Source organism: Pecten maximus, chromosome 4 (assembly GCF_902652985.1).
Source record: "Pecten maximus chromosome 4, xPecMax1.1, whole genome shotgun sequence".
Taxonomy (NCBI): Eukaryota; Metazoa; Mollusca; class Bivalvia; order Pectinida; family Pectinidae; genus Pecten; species Pecten maximus.
The window spans coordinates 31,853,465-31,873,640 of NC_047018.1; the positions used below are offsets into that span (position 1 = coordinate 31,853,465).

Below are 20,176 nucleotides of genomic sequence, written 5' to 3' on the forward strand. Positions count from 1 at the left end.
TACAACTATCAAATTTAGCCTTGTAATATGACGTCATAGTTACCATGACGTCATCAGTAACTATGACGTCATCAGATGGTATCTATGACGTCATAAATACTCAATGGTGTCATAATAAATAACCAAATTCCTTTCCAAACCTCAGCTTAGCAACACATGCAATATTCTAACTGATAAATCATGACATGACATCCAAGATTTCAAAATGTCATGCCTATGACATCACAGTCATCTGTTTCCACCCCGGTAATTCAGATATGTACCAATGATCATATGAAAGTGTCCGCTGATCCCATTTTATGCGGAAAATGCTATTTTTTCTGCTTTACCGAAGGAAGTGACAATAATTGACAATATTGTATCAACCGTACACTCCATCAATTGAAATTACATGCTTACCAATGTATAAATAAATTGAAAATAATGGTTTCACCAAATATTTCAAAAAATAACACTTACTGTAATAGTTTCCATGGATACGGGGTAATAAATCAGGTAAAACAAACCAGAATTCAGTCTATATGGTTTGTTAGATACCCAATAAGTTATTTTGGGTTTGTTATAAAACATAGAATATCTTTTCAATTTACACTGACTCATTAACATTATGCTTAATTAATCCACCCTTAAAATGGGTAAATATGCGAGTTACCTCCCTTGATTCCTCTAATATGACAAGCCTGATAATAAACAAGTTTTAAATTGTTTTTATGCATTTTTGAGCAATAATGAACTAAAATGAAGCTTAATCAAGCATAATTAAGCACAATTTCCAAAAAATAACATTTTTCAGCCCTTATAAGGTAGCAGTGTACAGTAAAAATGCCAAATTCTGAAAAATATGGCACATGCTTTAGATATGTAAACATTGCCAGTTAACCTTACATATAACCTCTAATAAAGTATATATATTTGAAATCTGTACAACATTTGCAATTTTAATAGAGCTCTGAAGGATAAGTAAACTGATATTTTCTGTGATTTTTAGAGCTGTGAATACCATGGTAACAGCTTAAAAAATTCTCAAAAATTGCAAAATATTATGATATTTGACCCAAAATGGCACAATTCTCTACACAATTTTTTTTCTGAAACCTATTTAAAATTAGATATCTCTATCCCAAAGACAGAATTAATCTTGTTTGGACATATGTTGTAAATTAAGTTTTTCCGCTATCTTACCTTTTCTGTGGGCTTCCATTTTGCGCTGTAGGCGAAACTAAATTTCCTGTGTAAACACACGTTCGGAAAATCCGGATATTTAAAATCCGGAACCAATTTATTGATTTTTGTTTTAATAAATGTGAAGCCTGTATGTACTACTTCATACTGGATATACCAATTATAGTGTACATTTATTTTTTCATTTTTTATACATATCATAATACAGGAGTTATTTGCTTAACAAAAAAATTGCCCATGGCCAGGCTGTCTTACTGTGGTGTGCTACCTTATACATCACTTTTGTTAACTCTAATTTTACTAAAAACCCCATGAATGTCTAGAATATGTTCCGACGAACAAAACGACATATCGGGTTACTGTGTATCTTTAATAGTCACTGAGTATTGCTGATTTCCCTGAGAGGTGTATTTTGACAACTTTTTCTCCCAATCCAGTAATAAGGGGAGGTAATTTTAAAGATGAAAACTCCCATAATTCTGTATATCTCTTGAATAAAGTTGTGTTTTGAGTTGAATGTGGTACTTTGAGTCTCTGTGCATGTAATCAAGCAAAAAATACTATACAACTATCAAATTTAGCCTTGTAATATGACGTCATAGTTACCATGACGTCATCAGTAACTATGACGTCATCAGATGGTATCTATGACGTCATAAATACTCAATGGTGTCATAATAAATAACCAAATTCCTTTCCAAACCTCAGCTTAGCAACACATGCAATATTCTAACTGATAAATCATGACATGACATCCAAGATTTCAAAATGTCATGCCTATGACATCACAGTCATCTGTTTCCACCCCGGTAATTCAGATATGTACCAATGATCATATGAAAGTGTCCGCTGATCCCATTTTATGCGGAAAATGCTATTTTTTCTGCTTTACCGAAGGAAGTGACAATAATTGACAATATTGTATCAACCGTACACTCCATCAATTGAAATTACATGCTTACCAATGTATAAATAAATTGAAAATAATGGTTTCACCAAATATTTCAAAAAATAACACTTACTGTAATAGTTTCCATGGATACGGGGTAATAAATCAGGTAAAACAAACCAGAATTCAGTCTATATGGTTTGTTAGATACCCAATAAGTTATTTTGGGTTTGTTATAAAACATAGAATATCTTTTCAATTTACACTGACTCATTAACATTATGCTTAATTAATCCACCCTTAAAATGGGTAAATATGCGAGTTACCTCCCTTGATTCCTCTAATATGACAAGCCTGATAATAAACAAGTTTTAAATTGTTTTTATGCATTTTTGAGCAATAATGAACTAAAATGAAGCTTAATCAAGCATAATTAAGCACAATTTCCAAAAAATAACATTTTTCAGCCCTTATAAGGTAGCAGTGTACAGTAAAAATGCCAAATTCTGAAAAATATGGCACATGCTTTAGATATGTAAACATTGCCAGTTAACCTTACATATAACCTCTAATAAAGTATATATATTTGAAATCTGTACAACATTTGCAATTTTAATAGAGCTCTGAAGGATAAGTAAACTGATATTTTCTGTGATTTTTAGAGCTGTGAATACCATGGTAACAGCTTAAAAAATTCTCAAAAATTGCAAAATATTATGATATTTGACCCAAAATGGCACAATTCTCTACACAATTTTTTTTCTGAAACCTATTTAAAATTAGATATCTCTATCCCAAAGACAGAATTAATCTTGTTTGGACATATGTTGTAAATTAAGTTTTTCCGCTATCTTACCTTTTCTGTGGGCTTCCATTTTGCGCTGTAGGCGAAACTAAATTTCCTGTGTAAACACACGTTCGGAAAATCCGGATATTTAAAATCCGGAACCAATTTATTGATTTTTGTTTTAATAAATGTGAAGCCTGTATGTACTACTTCATACTGGATATACCAATTATAGTGTACATTTATTTTTTCATTTTTTATACATATCATAATACAGGAGTTATTTGCTTAACAAAAAAATTGCCCATGGCCAGGCTGTCTTACTGTGGTGTGCTACCTAACCTGGTTCTACAGCAACTTTGAACTTGATCTAGGTCATTTCTACAGGTATTATGCTGATTACTACTTTATTCTACAATTGGAATAGGCTAGGTTTATTCATGTTAATAAATTTTCTAGTGTTTCATTCCAGTACATCATTGGCTTAATATCAGGAAGAACGGACGATGGAGGCAGCACCATTTTGGGCAGGTGAGCTAAAAATCATAGTTGTGGATTTACTTCCTCATTTTGCTGATATCATTAAACATAACGACATGTAAATGTGTATTTACAATGAACAGTCAGATTATATGATAAGAAAGTTGACTTTGTAGCATCATAACCAACACATGTCTGTCATATATCAATGGACCAGAATCATCTTTACTTACGATTTTTATTTGTCGTAATATTTTTCCTTGGACCGCTGTATTTGGTCTCAATACGTCCGAATGTTCCACTGGATATAAGCACCTGTTTGGTGTTGATGTATTTGGACAAGTCCACAATCTGAGTACAAGCTGTGTCGTCAAATCCTGCAGACATAACTTTCATTTAGCGTCACCAAACTAAATGAGTATTCCTTAATAATCGAACTCAAAGTGGATGAGAGAACTGAACAAAATTTCACTGCACTCGAAATGTAAAGTTATGATAATTCTTACCATGATCGAGAATTCCTTAAAATTAACCACAAGTTGATGACATAACAGGCCAGAATACCAAAAATGTAAAGTTATTGTGATTCTTACCATGATCAGCAATGATGATGATGTTAACACAGTCATGTAGATCTCTCTGATAAAGGCCATCCATCAGCCTCCCTACCATCATGTCCATGGTCCGCAGTCGATAGTTCACCTGGAGTCAAACTTCCTTTACAAAGACTGCTAAGTACCATTACCACCCAAATGAACAATGGAGGGTCAGAAAGGACAATACAATGTATTTATGATAATGTATCCACCTGTCCTATTTGACCTCGACCAAATAACTTGTTAACCCACAATGTCCCTATACATATAACTTCAGATATGTTTAATCTACATTGAGAAGTTTTCAACTCTTAGATTCTGAAATAACAAAATCAGGACAGATGGACAGGCAAAATGAGATGAACATCATGATTCACTATGATCTACCAAATCTCTGATGCAAGATTTCTAATGTTATAGGAGTAATGAAATCTAGACCTCCACCTCGAACATCTTACCACTAGACTAAAGGGAAATTTTCCCCAATCTGAGCTAGTAGGGGGATCTAAACACCTCACTTTACACTGCAGTGAGAGTAGAATACATACCAGATCACTTTCTGGTCCCTGTTGATGACCTGCATGGTCAGGCTGATCAAAGTACAGTGTGACCATGTCTGGTTTCTGATCCTCGGGCAGAGTCAGCCAGTCCAGTACTTCAGATACACGTTCGGGATAGCCTGCTGACCTAAACCATCATACATAGGATTAACACAGTAACAATCTACATTATCTGAAAATAAAATCTTCAAATTTCAAAACTATAGGTGTAAGCCTTAAGATGATGTAGAAAGTCAGCAACAATGTACAGTTTGCAAGTTAACATTCTGAAAAAAATAGATTAAATGAGCAACCCAAAAAATATAATCTTACACACAAGTATAATTGTGATATAGAATTCAGTTAACAAATTCAATTTTATATGCCATGAGCTGTTAAAGAGTTGTTTAAAATGTACACTTAAGATGTTACAATTTTAACACTTCTATCATTATTGCAAACAATTCCTACATAGGGTACTTTAGAGAAGCTACTTACGATTTGTAAGGTTTCCAATAGTCAGGATAAACTCCTACAAAATTTTGAAGAAAGCATCACTAAACTAAAGTGTACTTCAACACAATTAAAATCTACCATAATCACTCTGAAAAAATTATCATTTAACATCTGAACATGTTAGGATTATCTGCATTGAATCCAGATTAGAGAAAACTATATATTTCAAATAATACCCAGAAAAAACTTTTTTGTTTCAAGAATGGAATAATTGATGTAAATCAGTCCTACCAGAAATGTTGACATCTGATCCCGGCCAAAAGTAGGTCGCTGTCTTCTTATTTTGTTTCTTAGCTGTTATCCATATCTAAACAGACATATTTTGTTTATGAACCAACTTACTAACTAGTAGTTCTATGTAAGACATTCAATATTCTGTACAGAAAACACTTCAGTAAAATGAAATGTCATGATTTAATGTATTTATGAGAAAGAAAAAAATCTGGCACCCAAAAGCAATCAATTACTTTCAGCTGTTGCAGCGTCCAGTGAACATTTAACAATGGAGACCACACTAATTAACAAGAGATCCTTGAGGAATCTTGGCATCCACTATTGAATGTTTATTGATTCTATGTCAGATTGATCTCTCTATTTTCCCTTTTGTCCTTTTTCCTCTAAATAATCTGATAACAAGAACAAGTGGAACCTACCTGTAAAGTTTGATAAACATCCCTTAAGTTCTTTTTAAAAATACAGTGATAACAAACTTCAATTCCCAAATTCCAAGATACTGTAGTCATTTTGTTTCAGTGCTCAAAAATCTATATATATATTGAATATGCACGACTAGGGACCAAGGGAAACCTACACATGAAGTTTAAATAATATCCCTCCAGTACTTTTCAAGAAATAGGGATAACAATCTTCAATTCTCAAAATGCAAGATGGCTGCCTGAAGGTCAACTTGTTTTTCTGATCAAAAATTTATATTGAATTGGCACAACTAGGGACCAAGGAAAACCTATGTACACAAGAAGTTTAAGAAATATCCTTCCAGTGCCTTTCGAGAAATAGCGATAACAAACTTCAATTCTCAAAATGCAAGATGGCTGCCTGTAGGCTAATTTTTTGTGTGATAAAAAATCTAAAAAAATTAATTGGCACAACCAGGGACCAAAAGTCTCTAAAGCAGGAACATATATCTAATATATTGTGACATCACTCTTATATTGTGATGTTGCTCACTTCCAGGGTTCAGAAGATCAGTATGTGTAATCTGTCACAGTAAATGGATGACAAAATGAGTGAAAGGTTGAAGAAACAAATTCTCATTTTCTGTATTAACAAAACCTTCCTGAACAAAATGTTGCAAAAAATATTCCTAGGAAACCTTTCCTATCTTATAGATATTGCAAATTTTGAAATATTCCATCACTGTGAAAGATGAGGAATATCCAATGCTGTTCAAATTATATCTTAAAAGACCAGATGTCAAAAATAATCTGCTTCTAATACACTAATTAAACAAGTTGTTGTGGTATCAGACTCACCGGCTCTCCTCCCCACCAGCGTGGGTCACTCTTGGTCCAGCTGCCAAGTGTAAAGTACTTCCCAATGTGCTCATCATACATCTTGTTGGAGATAATTCCATGTGACTCTGGGTACAGCCCCTGTTTTATATACACAACACTGGGTACATTGTACATTCATACTGACTCATGGACAACATCAAAATTTATTGTATCTACATGTATTTCATATTTTCAAAGACATATTCATTTAATCAATTAAAACAATTAAACATACTTTTCTATTTGATTATAATTACCATAAACTTTTATAACACAATAATATCTGGTTTAGGAAAGTCAAGGTCAGATATTAAGTGTATTTTTTGACAATAGTGTATGGTTAGGAAGGTCAAGGTCAGATATTAAGTGTATTTTTTGACAAAAGTGTATGGGTAGGAAGGTCAAGGTCAGATATGAAGTGTATTTTTTGACAATAGTCTATGGTTAGTAAGGTCAAGGTTGGGTATCTTGGGTGTATATATTTCTTAGACAATGTCAAGGTTAGGTTGGGTCCTCAGAGACAATGTTGGTTTGGAAGGTCAAGGCCAGATATTTAGGTTCTGTACTGGTTATTGGAAATCACTTACAAACATGGACTGTAGGTTTTGGAAGGTCACAGTAGGGATTACAAATGGTGTGTACTTACTGTGACAATGGTGTACTTACTGTGACAATGGTGTACTTACTGTGACAATGGTGTACTTACTGTGACAATGGTGTAGTGGTTTGGGAAGGTCACAGTAGGAAAAGTAGCCCTCATGTATGGAGTATGTACACCACATTCGCGCATCTTGTGGATAACAGGTGTGATGTTCCTCTGAATATAATCGGCCCGGAATCCATCCAGGGAAATCAGCAGCAAGGGTACCTTCCTTAGATGTAAAGTTAATTGTGTACTGACACAGCAACAGTAATGAGAGTAATCATCTTAACAAAGCACATTCAATTGATCGTACCAAGACTTCATTCACAGAGACACTTACTCTATTCATTAATCCTTAACTGACTTAAGATAGCAGGTTAAATATAAAACATTTCATAGACTAAAAGTATTTGTTCTCAAAACTGTTGTTTCGTAAGATGATTGAAAATTACAAAGTTCACATCAAATTTTTACATACCCTGTACACTGACCAGTGCTATGGTCACTACAAGACAGCTCTGACCAGTGTAGATCTAAATCCTGGACTGCCCACAACTGTGTAGCCAGGTTGGTCCTCAGCCTGACGGTCTGGGCAACATCCAACTCAGAAAAAAACTGCAGTCCTGTCAACAACTCCACATCACGTATCCTAGCGACATGTTGGGCCAGGTACTCTTCATCTGGCTGGAAAAGACAATAATCAGTGTACCGAAGAGACGAAACCCAGCAATAGGCAGTGTCTTGTAGGCAGTAAACCAGTAAATTGTCAGAGGTGAAGTGTGTAGATTCTATGGCCCTTTATATAGGGAGGCACAATGTTGTATAAGGTGTTATTTTTTATGTGATGACTCTAGTAAAAGTGTATACACCCACTCTACACCGTGGCATCATTAAGGTTCAGCATTAGGCTGGTGAAAAGTATTACACAACAATGATAGTAAATCTATTCCTCAAGTTTTTTTCTGTCCTTCTATGCAATGACACTTACCAGACAGTTTGGCTCTCTGTCGAGGTGAGGAAGGATGAAAGTCATTGTGTCCAGCTGATCAACACCACATGAAGACACATCTGACAAAGGTTGAGAACATCGAACAAGAATGACATAGTAATGAGTTGGCATGGCAACTGTTTTCTCATCATCTGCAAAGCTGTAACAGAGAGATGTCAATCATACAGAAAATACAAAATTCAATTATTGCTTGTTGTCTTTTTATTATTACTCTTGGTTTTGAACTTTTTTCTTCCCTGAAATTTCCAGAGAAATGAACTGGAAAGTTTATAGACCTTCCCCAGATGCTACATGTTTGAAGCTGCTCTTTTTTTGAGTAATAAACAATAGTTAAGTTTTACAGATGTTTTATGTCTATATTCTGGATCCAAAATTAAGTCTTCCTAATAGACAGATGGCAACTTTGCCATCTAAACTTCTCTGTGTATAAGCAATAAATAGACTTTTTAAAAATTTCCACAAAGATTCAAATATAACAAGATTTGTCGGAAGACAACATGGTTCGCCAAGTGGGTCAAAGTTCAAGGTCAATGTTGAATATGAAAACACTACCTCATATGGTTAATATACTGCGGCCCAGGATTTAGTTTTTTTAAAAGTAAGTCAATGGTCACAGTTGGGGGCAGCAAATCCGCAAATGTAGTACCAATAGAAAGGTCTTGTGACAAGAAACACACATGTCAAATACCTAAGCTATAACATCATAGATATTTGAACACAAGAATGTTTTATCAACACATAAACCTAGCTGTCAACAGACACCAACAACACTGTCACTGACGCCAATGCCAATGTTGGAAGTATAGAGATAGCTCCTCTTTCTACTGGCGAGCTAAACATTTGTCATTCCTACAACATAATGGATTATAATGGACCATATTTGTTATATATTTAACCTTGTGTTGCTGATGATTCCCTCGAAAAGTCCATCAGAGTTGTGGTCAAATGCAGGTCCTGTGGTCACTTGGATTTCCTGGGAATGTTTGTTGTAGTCATTGATCAATGTCCACATATATTTCCAAATACCTGGAAATGGATCATCTAATTTTGTAGGACATGAGTTAACACCTTGACAACAGCTAATGGTCACATGACGTTGGTTGAAAACACCCACTATCCTCACTATAAATCACTTAATACAGACACATTTTCGGACATCACCATAATATTTTCCTGAAAGGGAATCCATGAACTCAACTTAAATATTTGGTTTATGGTTTAATGGCAAAAACATAATCTGAATGAATACAGGATTAAACAGTGATGTCAGTGTCACAAACCAAGGGAGGACTGTTCAGAAAAGAAAGTGGTCGGGTAGTCAGTAAAAAAAAAGGACAATATCTGGGACATTTGACATGCTGCTTAAAAGTCATACTTGAGGAATTGGGCTATGATTCTCAGAATTTGATTTTCCATGTCTAACAAAGAAGAGTAGTTTAATAATTTGTCTACCTACTCACCTGTATAGAATCCTGTATACATAGGGACAGTGTTGGTATGTAATCTACTCTCAGTCTCTATTGAGTCAAATCCTGTCAACACCAGAGATCAGATAAACCTTAAACAAGAGCTGTTGGAGAACAGCATAGCTCGTCTCGCAAATGTTTGTCAATAAATAATTAAAATATATTAATTGGAATGGTTTCGCAAATTGCATTAATAATATTTATATTGTTTACTTGATCAGATTATGTTTTGTGAATTCATGCAATTTTCAAAACCATACCATTTTATATATATATAAATTATTTATTGACAAACATTTGGGAGACAAGCTATGCTGTTGTTAAATGAATATATTAAATACAAATGTAATTGCTTTTGGACATATTTCTTCAATTTTTTGACAAAATATTATCCTAATGAGAGTTGTCTCCCTTGAAAAATGTGGACCAGTATAAATTGTCTATTGTGAGCATTTCGACATTGTTTTATTTTCAGTTTCACCCCAAGAAGGGATAGTGTAATTCCATAGGGACTCTTTTACCTAATATCAGCACCCTAGTACATCATAAAGTGACGTGTTAATAGCTTTCAACATTTGCACAAAATTTTTTAAAATGTGTTTATTCCCCCAAAAAATCTTTCAGTTTAACTCTGGCAAGGGATAGTTTAACCCCCACAGGGAACCTAATACCATGTATTACTATGGCTTTCAACACTCACAACATAAACTTAGTCCAAAGTCCAAAGATTTAAAGCAAAAACAAAAAAAAACAGATTTAAAAAAGAAAAAATCAATTTTTTTTTTTTAAAGTTTTACTCCAGGAAGGGATTGTCTTACTCCATAGGGACTCTATTGCCAATTATCAGCACCCTAGTACAATTATAAAGTGATGTATTAATACCTTTCAACACTTGCACCAAAAACTTAACGCAGAAATATTCTAAGTACAAAAATTTGAAAATTCTGGTTTTTTCCCAAAAAAATCTTTCAGTTTTACTCTGGCAGGGGATAGTCTAACCCCAGAGGGACTCTATTGCCAATTATCAGCACCCTAGTACAATTATAAAGTAATGTATTAATACCTTTCAACACTTGCACCAAAAACTTAACGCAAAAATATTCTAAGTCCAAAAATTTTCAAAAATCTGTGTTTTTTCCCAAAAATCTTTTAGTTTAACTCCGTCAGGGGATAGTTTGACCCCCACAGGGACCATATTACCATAAATTACTTTGACTTTCAACACTTGCACCAAAAATTTAACATTTGGAAAACCAACGCCGACGCCGGAGTGACGACATAAGCTCTCACTCTTCTTTGAAGAGACGAGCTAAAAAGTCATGTATAGCCAGTTAATTTTGTGGGAATGAACAGGTCCTGATGGCTTGGAAAATAACTGTATAAATTAAAAAGCAATGACTGAATCATTTGTTTATAGTTCTCTTGTTATATCAACACAACACTCTACCTGTCGGACTAAATCTAGTGTTTAAGACCACTTTATGGTTTATATATAATATTGAAGCCTTTATTCATGCACAAGTGTCTGATTGATCTGACTTGAAACAAACTGAGTTGCCGGTTGTATTAGTAAGAGACAGCAAGACCGATCTCTTCTCATTTTTCTTCTTAAACATTTTAAAACAAATGGAACCTACATATGAAATATAAACATAGTGATAAGAAACTTCAGCAGTAAAAATTTGCAAGAGTACTGTCAATGGTACATAGCTTGTCTTACATTGTATATCATTATACCTCAAACTACAATTAGTAGGGATGAGCTCATCACGTGGAATCTATATTCTATACCACTATTCCTTACACTTGAATTAGGAGGAGAGTTTAAATGTAATGTTTAAAAAAAAAAACTTTTTCCAACTAAATTATTCATTCCTACTCCAGAAAGTAATAGTTAACCCCCACAGCAACCCTCAAACCAAATATTAGAACCATAGTTCACTTACAAAGGAGTTTACTGATGCCTTACAACACTTGAACCAAAATCTTAACATTTAGAAACCGACACTGACATTGGGGTGACAACATAAGCTCCCTCTCCCTTTGAGAGGTGAGCTAAAAATGTCTACCTCTCTGCCATCCTGTTTTCCAAATAGTCTTGAAATTGAACATGCATAACTAAAGAGCAAGAGAAGCTTAAATCTGAAATATTTTATGAAAGATCCATAACAAGCTTTCTGAAAAATACTGATGATAACATTCATGGGCAAATGCTTACTTACACATGAGCCCACCATCTGATGATGGGCTGAATACACACAAGAAATGTCAGGATTTATACTGATGTCTACCTTTTTCATCTAGAACATTCCATCAATTAACAGTGATAAATTCCGGAATAAGTGTTCTGGGGCCTACCTGGATTGTACAGAAACCTCCGTGTGATGTTCTCATGGTATTTGTCACAAGACGACTTTGGAACTCTGTTGTCTTTCAATATACATGCAATGTCTGTCAAACTCACATTCTTGGGAAAGAATGAAATAGAAAATTAGCAATGATCTACATATACCTAGGCAGCAGATGACAATTTAATAAAACACATGTTTTTATAAACATAACATTTTAAATATATATTGGAAGATCAGTAAGGGAGCCTCTGTATGCCTCACTAGTCACTGTACTGTATACATGTGTAGATATCCCATGTACCTGGCACTTAGAAGTTAACCCTTTCTGCTGTAAGACATACCAACAACAACCTAAGGAATTTGTTGAATATATACATATATACATAAAACAGTGTATGTCCAAATAAAATGGAACCATAGACTTGTGGATTCTGAGATTATTTTTTTTTCTTTTCTCTTTCTTCGTTATACAGTTTGTTTGTTTGCTGGGTTTATCACTCCTGTGAACAGCCAGGGTCATTTTGATGCAGGGTCTCCTTGCAGTAATTGGTGACTACCTCACTAAACAACACATGGGAGGCCAGCCACATGCTATCCAGAGCAATTAGTGTAAAGTGTCTTCCCTAAGGTAGGGAGAGAACATCGAACCACACACCACGGATCTTCAGCTGAGGTTCCATGGCCAGTGCTCTTATAGACTGAGCTATCACAGCCCCTATTTTAGTTATTCAGATGTTTGAATAAGTGATTTAGTACAAAGACCTCCGATCAGAGGATACAATCCTACCAAAGTAGGGACCTCCGATCAGAGGATACAATCCTACCAAAGTAGGGACCTCCAATCAGAGGATACAATCCTACCAAAGTAGGGACCTCCGATCAGAGGATACAATCCTACCAAAGTAGGGACCTCTGATCAGAGGATACAATCCTACCAAAGTAGGGACCTCCGATCAGAGGATGCAATCCTACCAAAGTAGGGACCTCCAATCAGAGGATACAATCCTACCAAAGTAGGGACCTCCAATCAGAGGATACAATCCTACCAAAGTAGGGACCTCTGATCAGAGGATACAATCCTACCAAAGTAGGGACCTCCGATCAGAGGATACAATCCTACCAAAGTAGGGACCTTCGATCAGAGGATACAATCCTACCAAAGTAGGGACCTCCGATCAGAGGATACAATCCTACCAAAGTAGGGATATCATATGATTTTGGATTGTTGAAAATTCATATATGTTGAATTCTACTGTATTGTTGAGTTCATCAGAACACAACCTGACAATATTGGGTTGCGTACCTGTTCACTGGTGAGGGAGAAGGTTGACCATAGAGGTGTGTGAAACAGCTTGCTATATCCAGTCCTGAAATTCCCCTGTTTCAGCTCACATATTGGTAACTCGCTAAGAGTGGTTGCTGGAGCACCAAACTGGGGAGTAAAGCTCTTTTCTGGGCCAGGGGTACTGGTCGACAATTTCTGGCAACGAATAAAGGTAAAATTATCAGGTCACAAGAAAGTCATTCATATTTTCTTCAAGTCAATGATCTCCACTTTTGAGAATTAGAACCGATATCAGATCACCCTGTGAACTGCCAGGGTCATTTTAAGCGGGGTTTCCTTGTAGTAGTTAGTGACTACCTCACTGAACAACATACAGGAGGCCTGTTGCATGTCATCCAGAGCAATAAGAGTAAAGTGTCTTCCCAAGAACACAACCATAAGAGCACAGACTAGTTGGTTTTCAGCCTCCTGAGAAACACAAACCAACATGGGTAGGAACCATGGGTTGAACCGTGCACCTCGAATCTTTACCTGAGGTTACCTGGCCATTGTTCTAACTGACTGAGCTATCGTGGCTCCCTCTCTACTATTGAAAATTTGATTTTAAATCTGTACTCTACTTTTGAGAACCTGAACCTATATTATAACTATGTTTCATGTTTGAGAATCTGATCTACTGTATTTCATGTTTCAGAATCTTATAACTGTACATTATTTGTATTTCACCTTTGGGAATTTGAACTTATAACTGTATTTCACTTTTGAAAATTTGAAATTATAACCGTATTTCACTTTCAAGAATTTGAGTTTGTAACAGTATTCCTTAATCTACCCATGCAGTCTAACTAGCATAATAGTAACACTATCCATACCAGGTTGTCACAGTCACAGAGAGGCTTGCTTGGCTCTGGAGTAATCACAGTGTTACATAGGGAATTTTTAACCAATGAAGCTTTAGGTGGTTGTCTTGTTGGAGGCATCCTCAGGATATCATCCAGTGACCCAGCAGTACCATTGTTAGAGCTTGGTTTGATATCTAGTAGGTCTATAAAGACAGGCAAAACATTCTTATATATGTTGTTAATATCTATTGTCTAATATCTTCACCAATATCCTCTTATAAACAAAAGAAAATGTTCCTTATCAACTACAGGTGTGTTTTTATTTCTTACTTATCAGGAAATATTTGGAATCAAAGTGTCCATATAAACCTTATCACATATTGTACAACTGTTTGCTACAAATTCAAAAGTGTTATTTCAAATTACACATTATGATCTGAGAGCTACGGTTGACAATGACCACTACACACCTGACATCATGTTGTAGAGTTCTATATTTTCAAACGGTTTTGAGGTGTAGTTAACCTTAAAACCTGGTCCATGAGCCAAAAACAGAGCCTGAAAATTGAAAACATCATTCTAATAAAATTCAGTTTCTGAAAATGTAATGCTTTTAACATCATTTTCTCAATGTCACGGCTTCACAGAACTAAGCGTCAAAATTACAAAAAGTCTGCAAAACAGTAATGTCCCTGCTGCTATATGACAATGCCTCCCATGCAGATGGCATCAAAGGTGACCTCTGACCCTTTAACCTTGAACAATGAACACTAGAATGTTATCAGGTGTAGAAATTGATGTTATGGTTATGATACTATGGTGCAAATATGAATGAAATCTGTCAAGGGGTTCTCAAGATATGTCATTGATTTAGAGTGGGATAGGATGAACGTATGTATTTCATCAATTTCCATTTATATGATTGCCATGACTTATGACTCTTGTATCTAATGAACATGGAACATTATCTTAGTGCTAGTGTACTGAGCATGTTAATTTTGAAGATGTGAATTAAGTCTTTAAAAAATATAATCAGCATAATAAACTTTAATTGAACTATATAAAAGTGTATTGTTTAAAACAATATCATTAATAAATGGATCATAAATAAAAATCATGGATTGAAGGGAAAATGAAGAACTTTCTTTACCTTAGCTGTATATCTTGGTACTTACCTGCATACTTTTGTACAAGTTGTCATAACCATGGTTACCTTGTAAACAGAAGGAACTTCTCTTCCTATTAAAATATGTATGCATACATCAACATTATATCAAATGAAGTTCAAAGATATTTCTCTTTCAAAAGAGTATATTAATTAAAATCTAACAAATTGATGTACTGTCCATAGACAGACAGTAACATTGAGCTATTATAACAAACCACTTCAGACGTTCTGTAAACTATGTACATGATTGTATTGTCACAAATCAATCTCGTTAGCTACTGATGAACGTCAGTTGATGCTAAACCAGTGACTCTGTAATTAGTCTGATGAAGGTGACAGTGTAGTCATCTCTTTAAATATCATATTGGTTGTGTCATATAACTTCTATCATACACAGTGACTCCATTACCTGGACACTGTCCACTTGGCCTGGACGTCCAGGATAACATCCCCTATGCGGGGGTTGTTGAAGTAGTGGTGGCGTACAGGGGTGTCTCGTCGGGAGAAGGCATGGTAATGGCCACTCTTGCACTCAAGTTTCTTAAGCAAGGCAGCTTCAGTCATTGCTGTCTCAAGCAAAATTTAAATATAAGCACCACAATTATGTTTCCAAAAAATATTGTTATAATTAAATTTGTCATTGACGCTGCAGTTCTATATCATACAAATATCAATTTCTTTATTTATTCAAGGATGCTGCTGAAGGAGCTGGACAGTACTGTAACTCATGCCTATCATTTCTGCTATTTCCCAGAAAATGTTCACCAAGTAAAATATTTACCTTTCAACTGAAAAAAGGCAGGTACATTCACCCTTCAGTTTAGAATAGTAAAGATACTTACTGACATGATAATCAATTTTGTTGATGATGAAAATGGCAATAATTATTAACCAGCTACAAACATGGTCTACAAAATCCCAACCCATATTTAATACTGACCTGGATCATTTCTGACCACAACATACTCTTTGCCAACCTTCTGTTGATGGAAGTTTTTATGAACTCGACCAATGGTGCCGTCAAACACCAGGACCTCATTGGTTTTTACATAGGTACTTAGTTCTACCTTCCTATCACAGGATGTAGCCTCCATTCCTGTCTCCGACAGAAAGATAACACAATAAATCCTACATATAGGTATAAATTTTGAACATATCTGATGACCTGGGTTTATTCATCCTTTCTTGCAAGAACTCTTACCTTTTCAATTGAGAAGATACAGTTAAATTTTCTCAAAATTGGAATTAATGGATATTTTCTAGAATCCAACAGGGCAAAATTCACTTTCATCATATTTGAATATTTATATTTTAAAGAAATAATTAAGAATACACTTGTGTTACTCACCATGATCAGCAAGTATGATGAGGTTTACACAGTTATGAATGTCACGGCTATACAGTCCATCCATCAACTTTGCTATCACTTTGTCCACCCTTGTCAGCATGGAGTCTACCTGGGGAAATGTATAGCCAAACTTACAACAAATGTTTACCTGGCTATCACCTGGCCTGCCCTTGTCTGCAGGTTCTAGATATAACCAAGGAAATGCATGTCATAGACTGACAGTGAAAAACAGGCCGAGTGCAAGGTTTTACCCTAGTCCCTTACAATAGTGCCAGTGGATGCTAACCACACGAGAGATATCATAACGATCTTGGCATCCACCATTGCCAAATCTTTATCATCTTGATTTCTCTTAATAATCTGTTGTATTGACTTGATATGACTTTTGTTATTCTGATCATTTCAAAAATTAGACATTCCCAACTAAAGACAAAGAGGAACCTACAAAGGAAACCTGGCAGAAATCTGCCGAATACTTTATGAGAATAACAAAACAAAATTAAGAAAACTAGATAGCCTCCTGTAATCCATTTCTTTTTCCCGGTCAGTCTGAAAATTAACTACGGTAAACCTCCGATTAATTCGAACACGCGGATAGTTCGAACACACATTTTTTTCTAGAAAAACAATATTTTTTTAGCTAGTAATAGTTCAAACTCTGGCTGTTTATAACTGACACCATTTCGGATAGTTCGAACTTAGCAAATGAAGAACGTAAAGTAAGATTTTTTTTCGACAAACTCCATTGAAAGCTCGCGACGACTCTGCCCCGATGACCGGCCCTGAAAAAATGCCAAGATTTAAATTTGATCAGCGAGCACGTTTAGGTTATTAGATTGTATGTGTGATCATTAGAATGCGTCTGTGATTTAATATATGCCACATATTTTAGCGTTAATTCAGTTTTTTTACATTGCAAAATACACCACGCACGAGACAGCTGATTGCAAATTTTGACAATGTATAAATAACATGCGATATTTGTATTCGCACTGTATGGCAAACTAAGAAATTGTCCGTGTATTTTCACATATAACTAGTGTTAACTTAGCATTATGATTATTTAATTGTGACTGGACATCTCTTAAGTATTGCCAATCAAGGTATTACCCGAAAACCTGCGACCTGAAAACCTGCGACTGTTTTGGGGCCTACTGTAGCTACGCATTAACCGAGCGGCTTCGCGCAGTAACCATCATGATCATAATTATCGCGAAATGAAGAACGTTTAACAATCAATTAACATTGAATTAAATGAAATACTATCATTTTACTTACTTATAAATGTGCCATTGTTCAGGCCGCCGTTGTTACGTATCAGATTTACGATGGATGTGTTTGTGTCTAATGATTTTACTCAGCCGAGATTTTCGCCGATATTGACTTGAATAGTTCGAACTCACGCTTATTTTCTGAAGCATAATTTCGAATAATTCGAACAGGTTCGTCAATATTTATTTAATTTTGTTCGAACTAACCGGAGGTTTACCGTATATACAATAAGGGACTAAGGCTAACTTCTGTTTTCCAGTAATATACATGAGTTCTTCCACAGAAATAGTGACAATTTTCAACTTTCAAAGTTGAAGACAGTCATGTGTCAATCATTTTCTTCTTCCAATCAGTCTCAAAATAGAACATGCACAAGGTACCAAGAAAAGAAAGATCCATGGAGTGCTCTCTGAGAAATAGTAGTAACAATCTCCTATTGTCTAATTCCCAAGATGGCTGTCTGTAAGCTTCATCCAGTCACTCAATACTGATCATGGACAATCTGCCAGGAACATGGGGAAGTTACTTGGGAAATTGATCAATGCAGTACTTTCTGAGAAATAGTAAAACAAACATCATTTGCCAGAATTCAAGATGGTCCACTGTCAACCATTTAGTTCACCAGATCATTCTCAAATGAGAACATCCACAACTAGGGACTCTGACAAAAAGTGAAATTGCAACAAGACTTTATTCAGCCAGATGAAAAGATGATCTGATGATGGACTAAAAGTAGCATTATCACAAATTGTTTAAGGATGAATAGATGAGCGAGACTACAGAAGAAGGGTTATTTGAACAGCCTTCAATCCACAGGGTTTCGTTTCTGATATATATAATATCAAAGTGTTACAAAAGAAGTCTTTTTATCAGAAACAAAAATCTGTGCACAATGATGATGATGGGCTAAAAATCCCATAAAAACAATCACTTTTTCACTTATTTAAATATATTTTAAACTGGACTGAGCTAGTGAATGACAAAGTTTATAAAAAACTTCTCAATCAAACAACCTGATGGAGTCTTACCTGTGAACTGACTGGCCCACTACCATGTCCAATGTGGTCAGGTTCATTAAAGTACAGGGTGATGAAGTCAGGCCGGTGAGCCTCTGGCAAGCTCAACCAATCAAGGACACTATTCACTCTCTCCTCAAAGGTCACTGACCTACAACCGAAAAAAAATAACAAGTTAGTAATTGGAAAAAAACATTTCTTTGACCACTGAACTGTGTTACATATAAATACAAGTATCTCACTCTTCATCAACATAGGATCTATACCTTTACTGAAAGGAGTCAAAATGAGCTTAATTTGATCTTCTACTGTCAACCTTGTCTGACTTGACCTTCTGACACAGAGCTCTAGACCATTCATTTCTACTTGTAATCTGGTCTCTACCTACCCATCATACATCCTCCAAAGGTCTGGCTGTATCCCCGAGATGTTGACATCAGATCCCACCCAGAACATAGATGCTGATTTCTTGCCCTGTTTCTTAGCTGTGGTCCAGATCTGTCATTTAAAAGTTACCTTGTTACATTTTTACTGGAGAAATATAACCAGATTTATTTCTGTAAACGGGGGTTAGAGCAAATGCCACTGAGGTTATGTATCGGTGGAATTCTGGGTTCTTGGATCCTAAGCAGGATACCCGAAAGTCTGCATGGATGATTGAAGTAAGAAAATTATGCATACAAGTAGGGGCCAATCACAACAGGCAAAGATGTCTCCCATGCCTGTCGTGAATGACCCACTACTCAAATGCAGATTTATTTCTGCATCAATTTTGATCAGAATTCAATAGATAGTTGTGCTTCACCTTTTAATAGTTTTATATAAGATATTAAGTCAATGAACATCCTTTATTTTAAATCAACCAACTGGAGACCCATTGGATTCAATCCATATTTCTGGTAATTATCTCCTTGCAACGAGTCAGCCAGGGGTTATTGGGGATTTGACAGTCTGTACATAGGTTTGTTACCAAATGACATCCTCGCTCTACAGATTTCATGAACAACCAAAGTGTCCTGAAACTTAATAAACATACTCACAACCATCATCCCTCTGAGCTCATGTGAGTTTACATTTGAAGCACTGCATGTCTTGGTGTCTAAATTGAGGTCATCATTACTATAGATTTTATTGTTTCGTTCCTAGAGCAAGGGGATTCATTATCATCTGTGATGCCTTGTTATTCAAGCAACATGCATTATGAAATACCAGTTATGTATGACAATACAAGACGAATAAAATCACAAACAATCTGTACTATGAGCATTATGTC

The 20,176-nt window shown here is 35.4% G+C and overlaps 1 protein-coding gene across 2 annotated transcripts in view; it reads right to left on the reverse strand.

Annotated features, from left to right (window-relative positions):
- LOC117325827 overlaps nucleotides 1–20,176 on the reverse strand; it is a 95,600-nt gene that overhangs the window by 38,865 nt on the left and 36,559 nt on the right. For both annotated transcript variants that reach the window (XM_033882314.1, XM_033882315.1), the window contains 21 exons: nucleotides 19,292–19,401; nucleotides 18,916–19,054; nucleotides 16,616–16,724; nucleotides 16,208–16,363; nucleotides 15,677–15,833; nucleotides 15,275–15,338; nucleotides 14,570–14,657; nucleotides 14,130–14,302; nucleotides 13,276–13,452; nucleotides 11,980–12,088; nucleotides 9,616–9,687; nucleotides 9,052–9,181; nucleotides 8,135–8,294; nucleotides 7,625–7,830; nucleotides 7,210–7,375; nucleotides 6,483–6,602; nucleotides 5,221–5,296; nucleotides 4,972–5,005; nucleotides 4,483–4,621; nucleotides 3,932–4,040; nucleotides 3,572–3,715 (listed from right to left, as the gene is read on the reverse strand). In XM_033882314.1, the coding sequence (XP_033738205.1) occupies nucleotides 3,572–3,715; nucleotides 3,932–4,040; nucleotides 4,483–4,621; nucleotides 4,972–5,005; nucleotides 5,221–5,296; nucleotides 6,483–6,602; nucleotides 7,210–7,375; nucleotides 7,625–7,830; nucleotides 8,135–8,294; nucleotides 9,052–9,181; nucleotides 9,616–9,687; nucleotides 11,980–12,088; nucleotides 13,276–13,452; nucleotides 14,130–14,302; nucleotides 14,570–14,657; nucleotides 15,275–15,338; nucleotides 15,677–15,833; nucleotides 16,208–16,363; nucleotides 16,616–16,724; nucleotides 18,916–19,054; nucleotides 19,292–19,401 (2,638 nt within the window). The remainder of the gene's footprint in view (nucleotides 1–3,571; nucleotides 3,716–3,931; nucleotides 4,041–4,482; nucleotides 4,622–4,971; nucleotides 5,006–5,220; nucleotides 5,297–6,482; nucleotides 6,603–7,209; nucleotides 7,376–7,624; nucleotides 7,831–8,134; nucleotides 8,295–9,051; nucleotides 9,182–9,615; nucleotides 9,688–11,979; nucleotides 12,089–13,275; nucleotides 13,453–14,129; nucleotides 14,303–14,569; nucleotides 14,658–15,274; nucleotides 15,339–15,676; nucleotides 15,834–16,207; nucleotides 16,364–16,615; nucleotides 16,725–18,915; nucleotides 19,055–19,291; nucleotides 19,402–20,176) is intronic.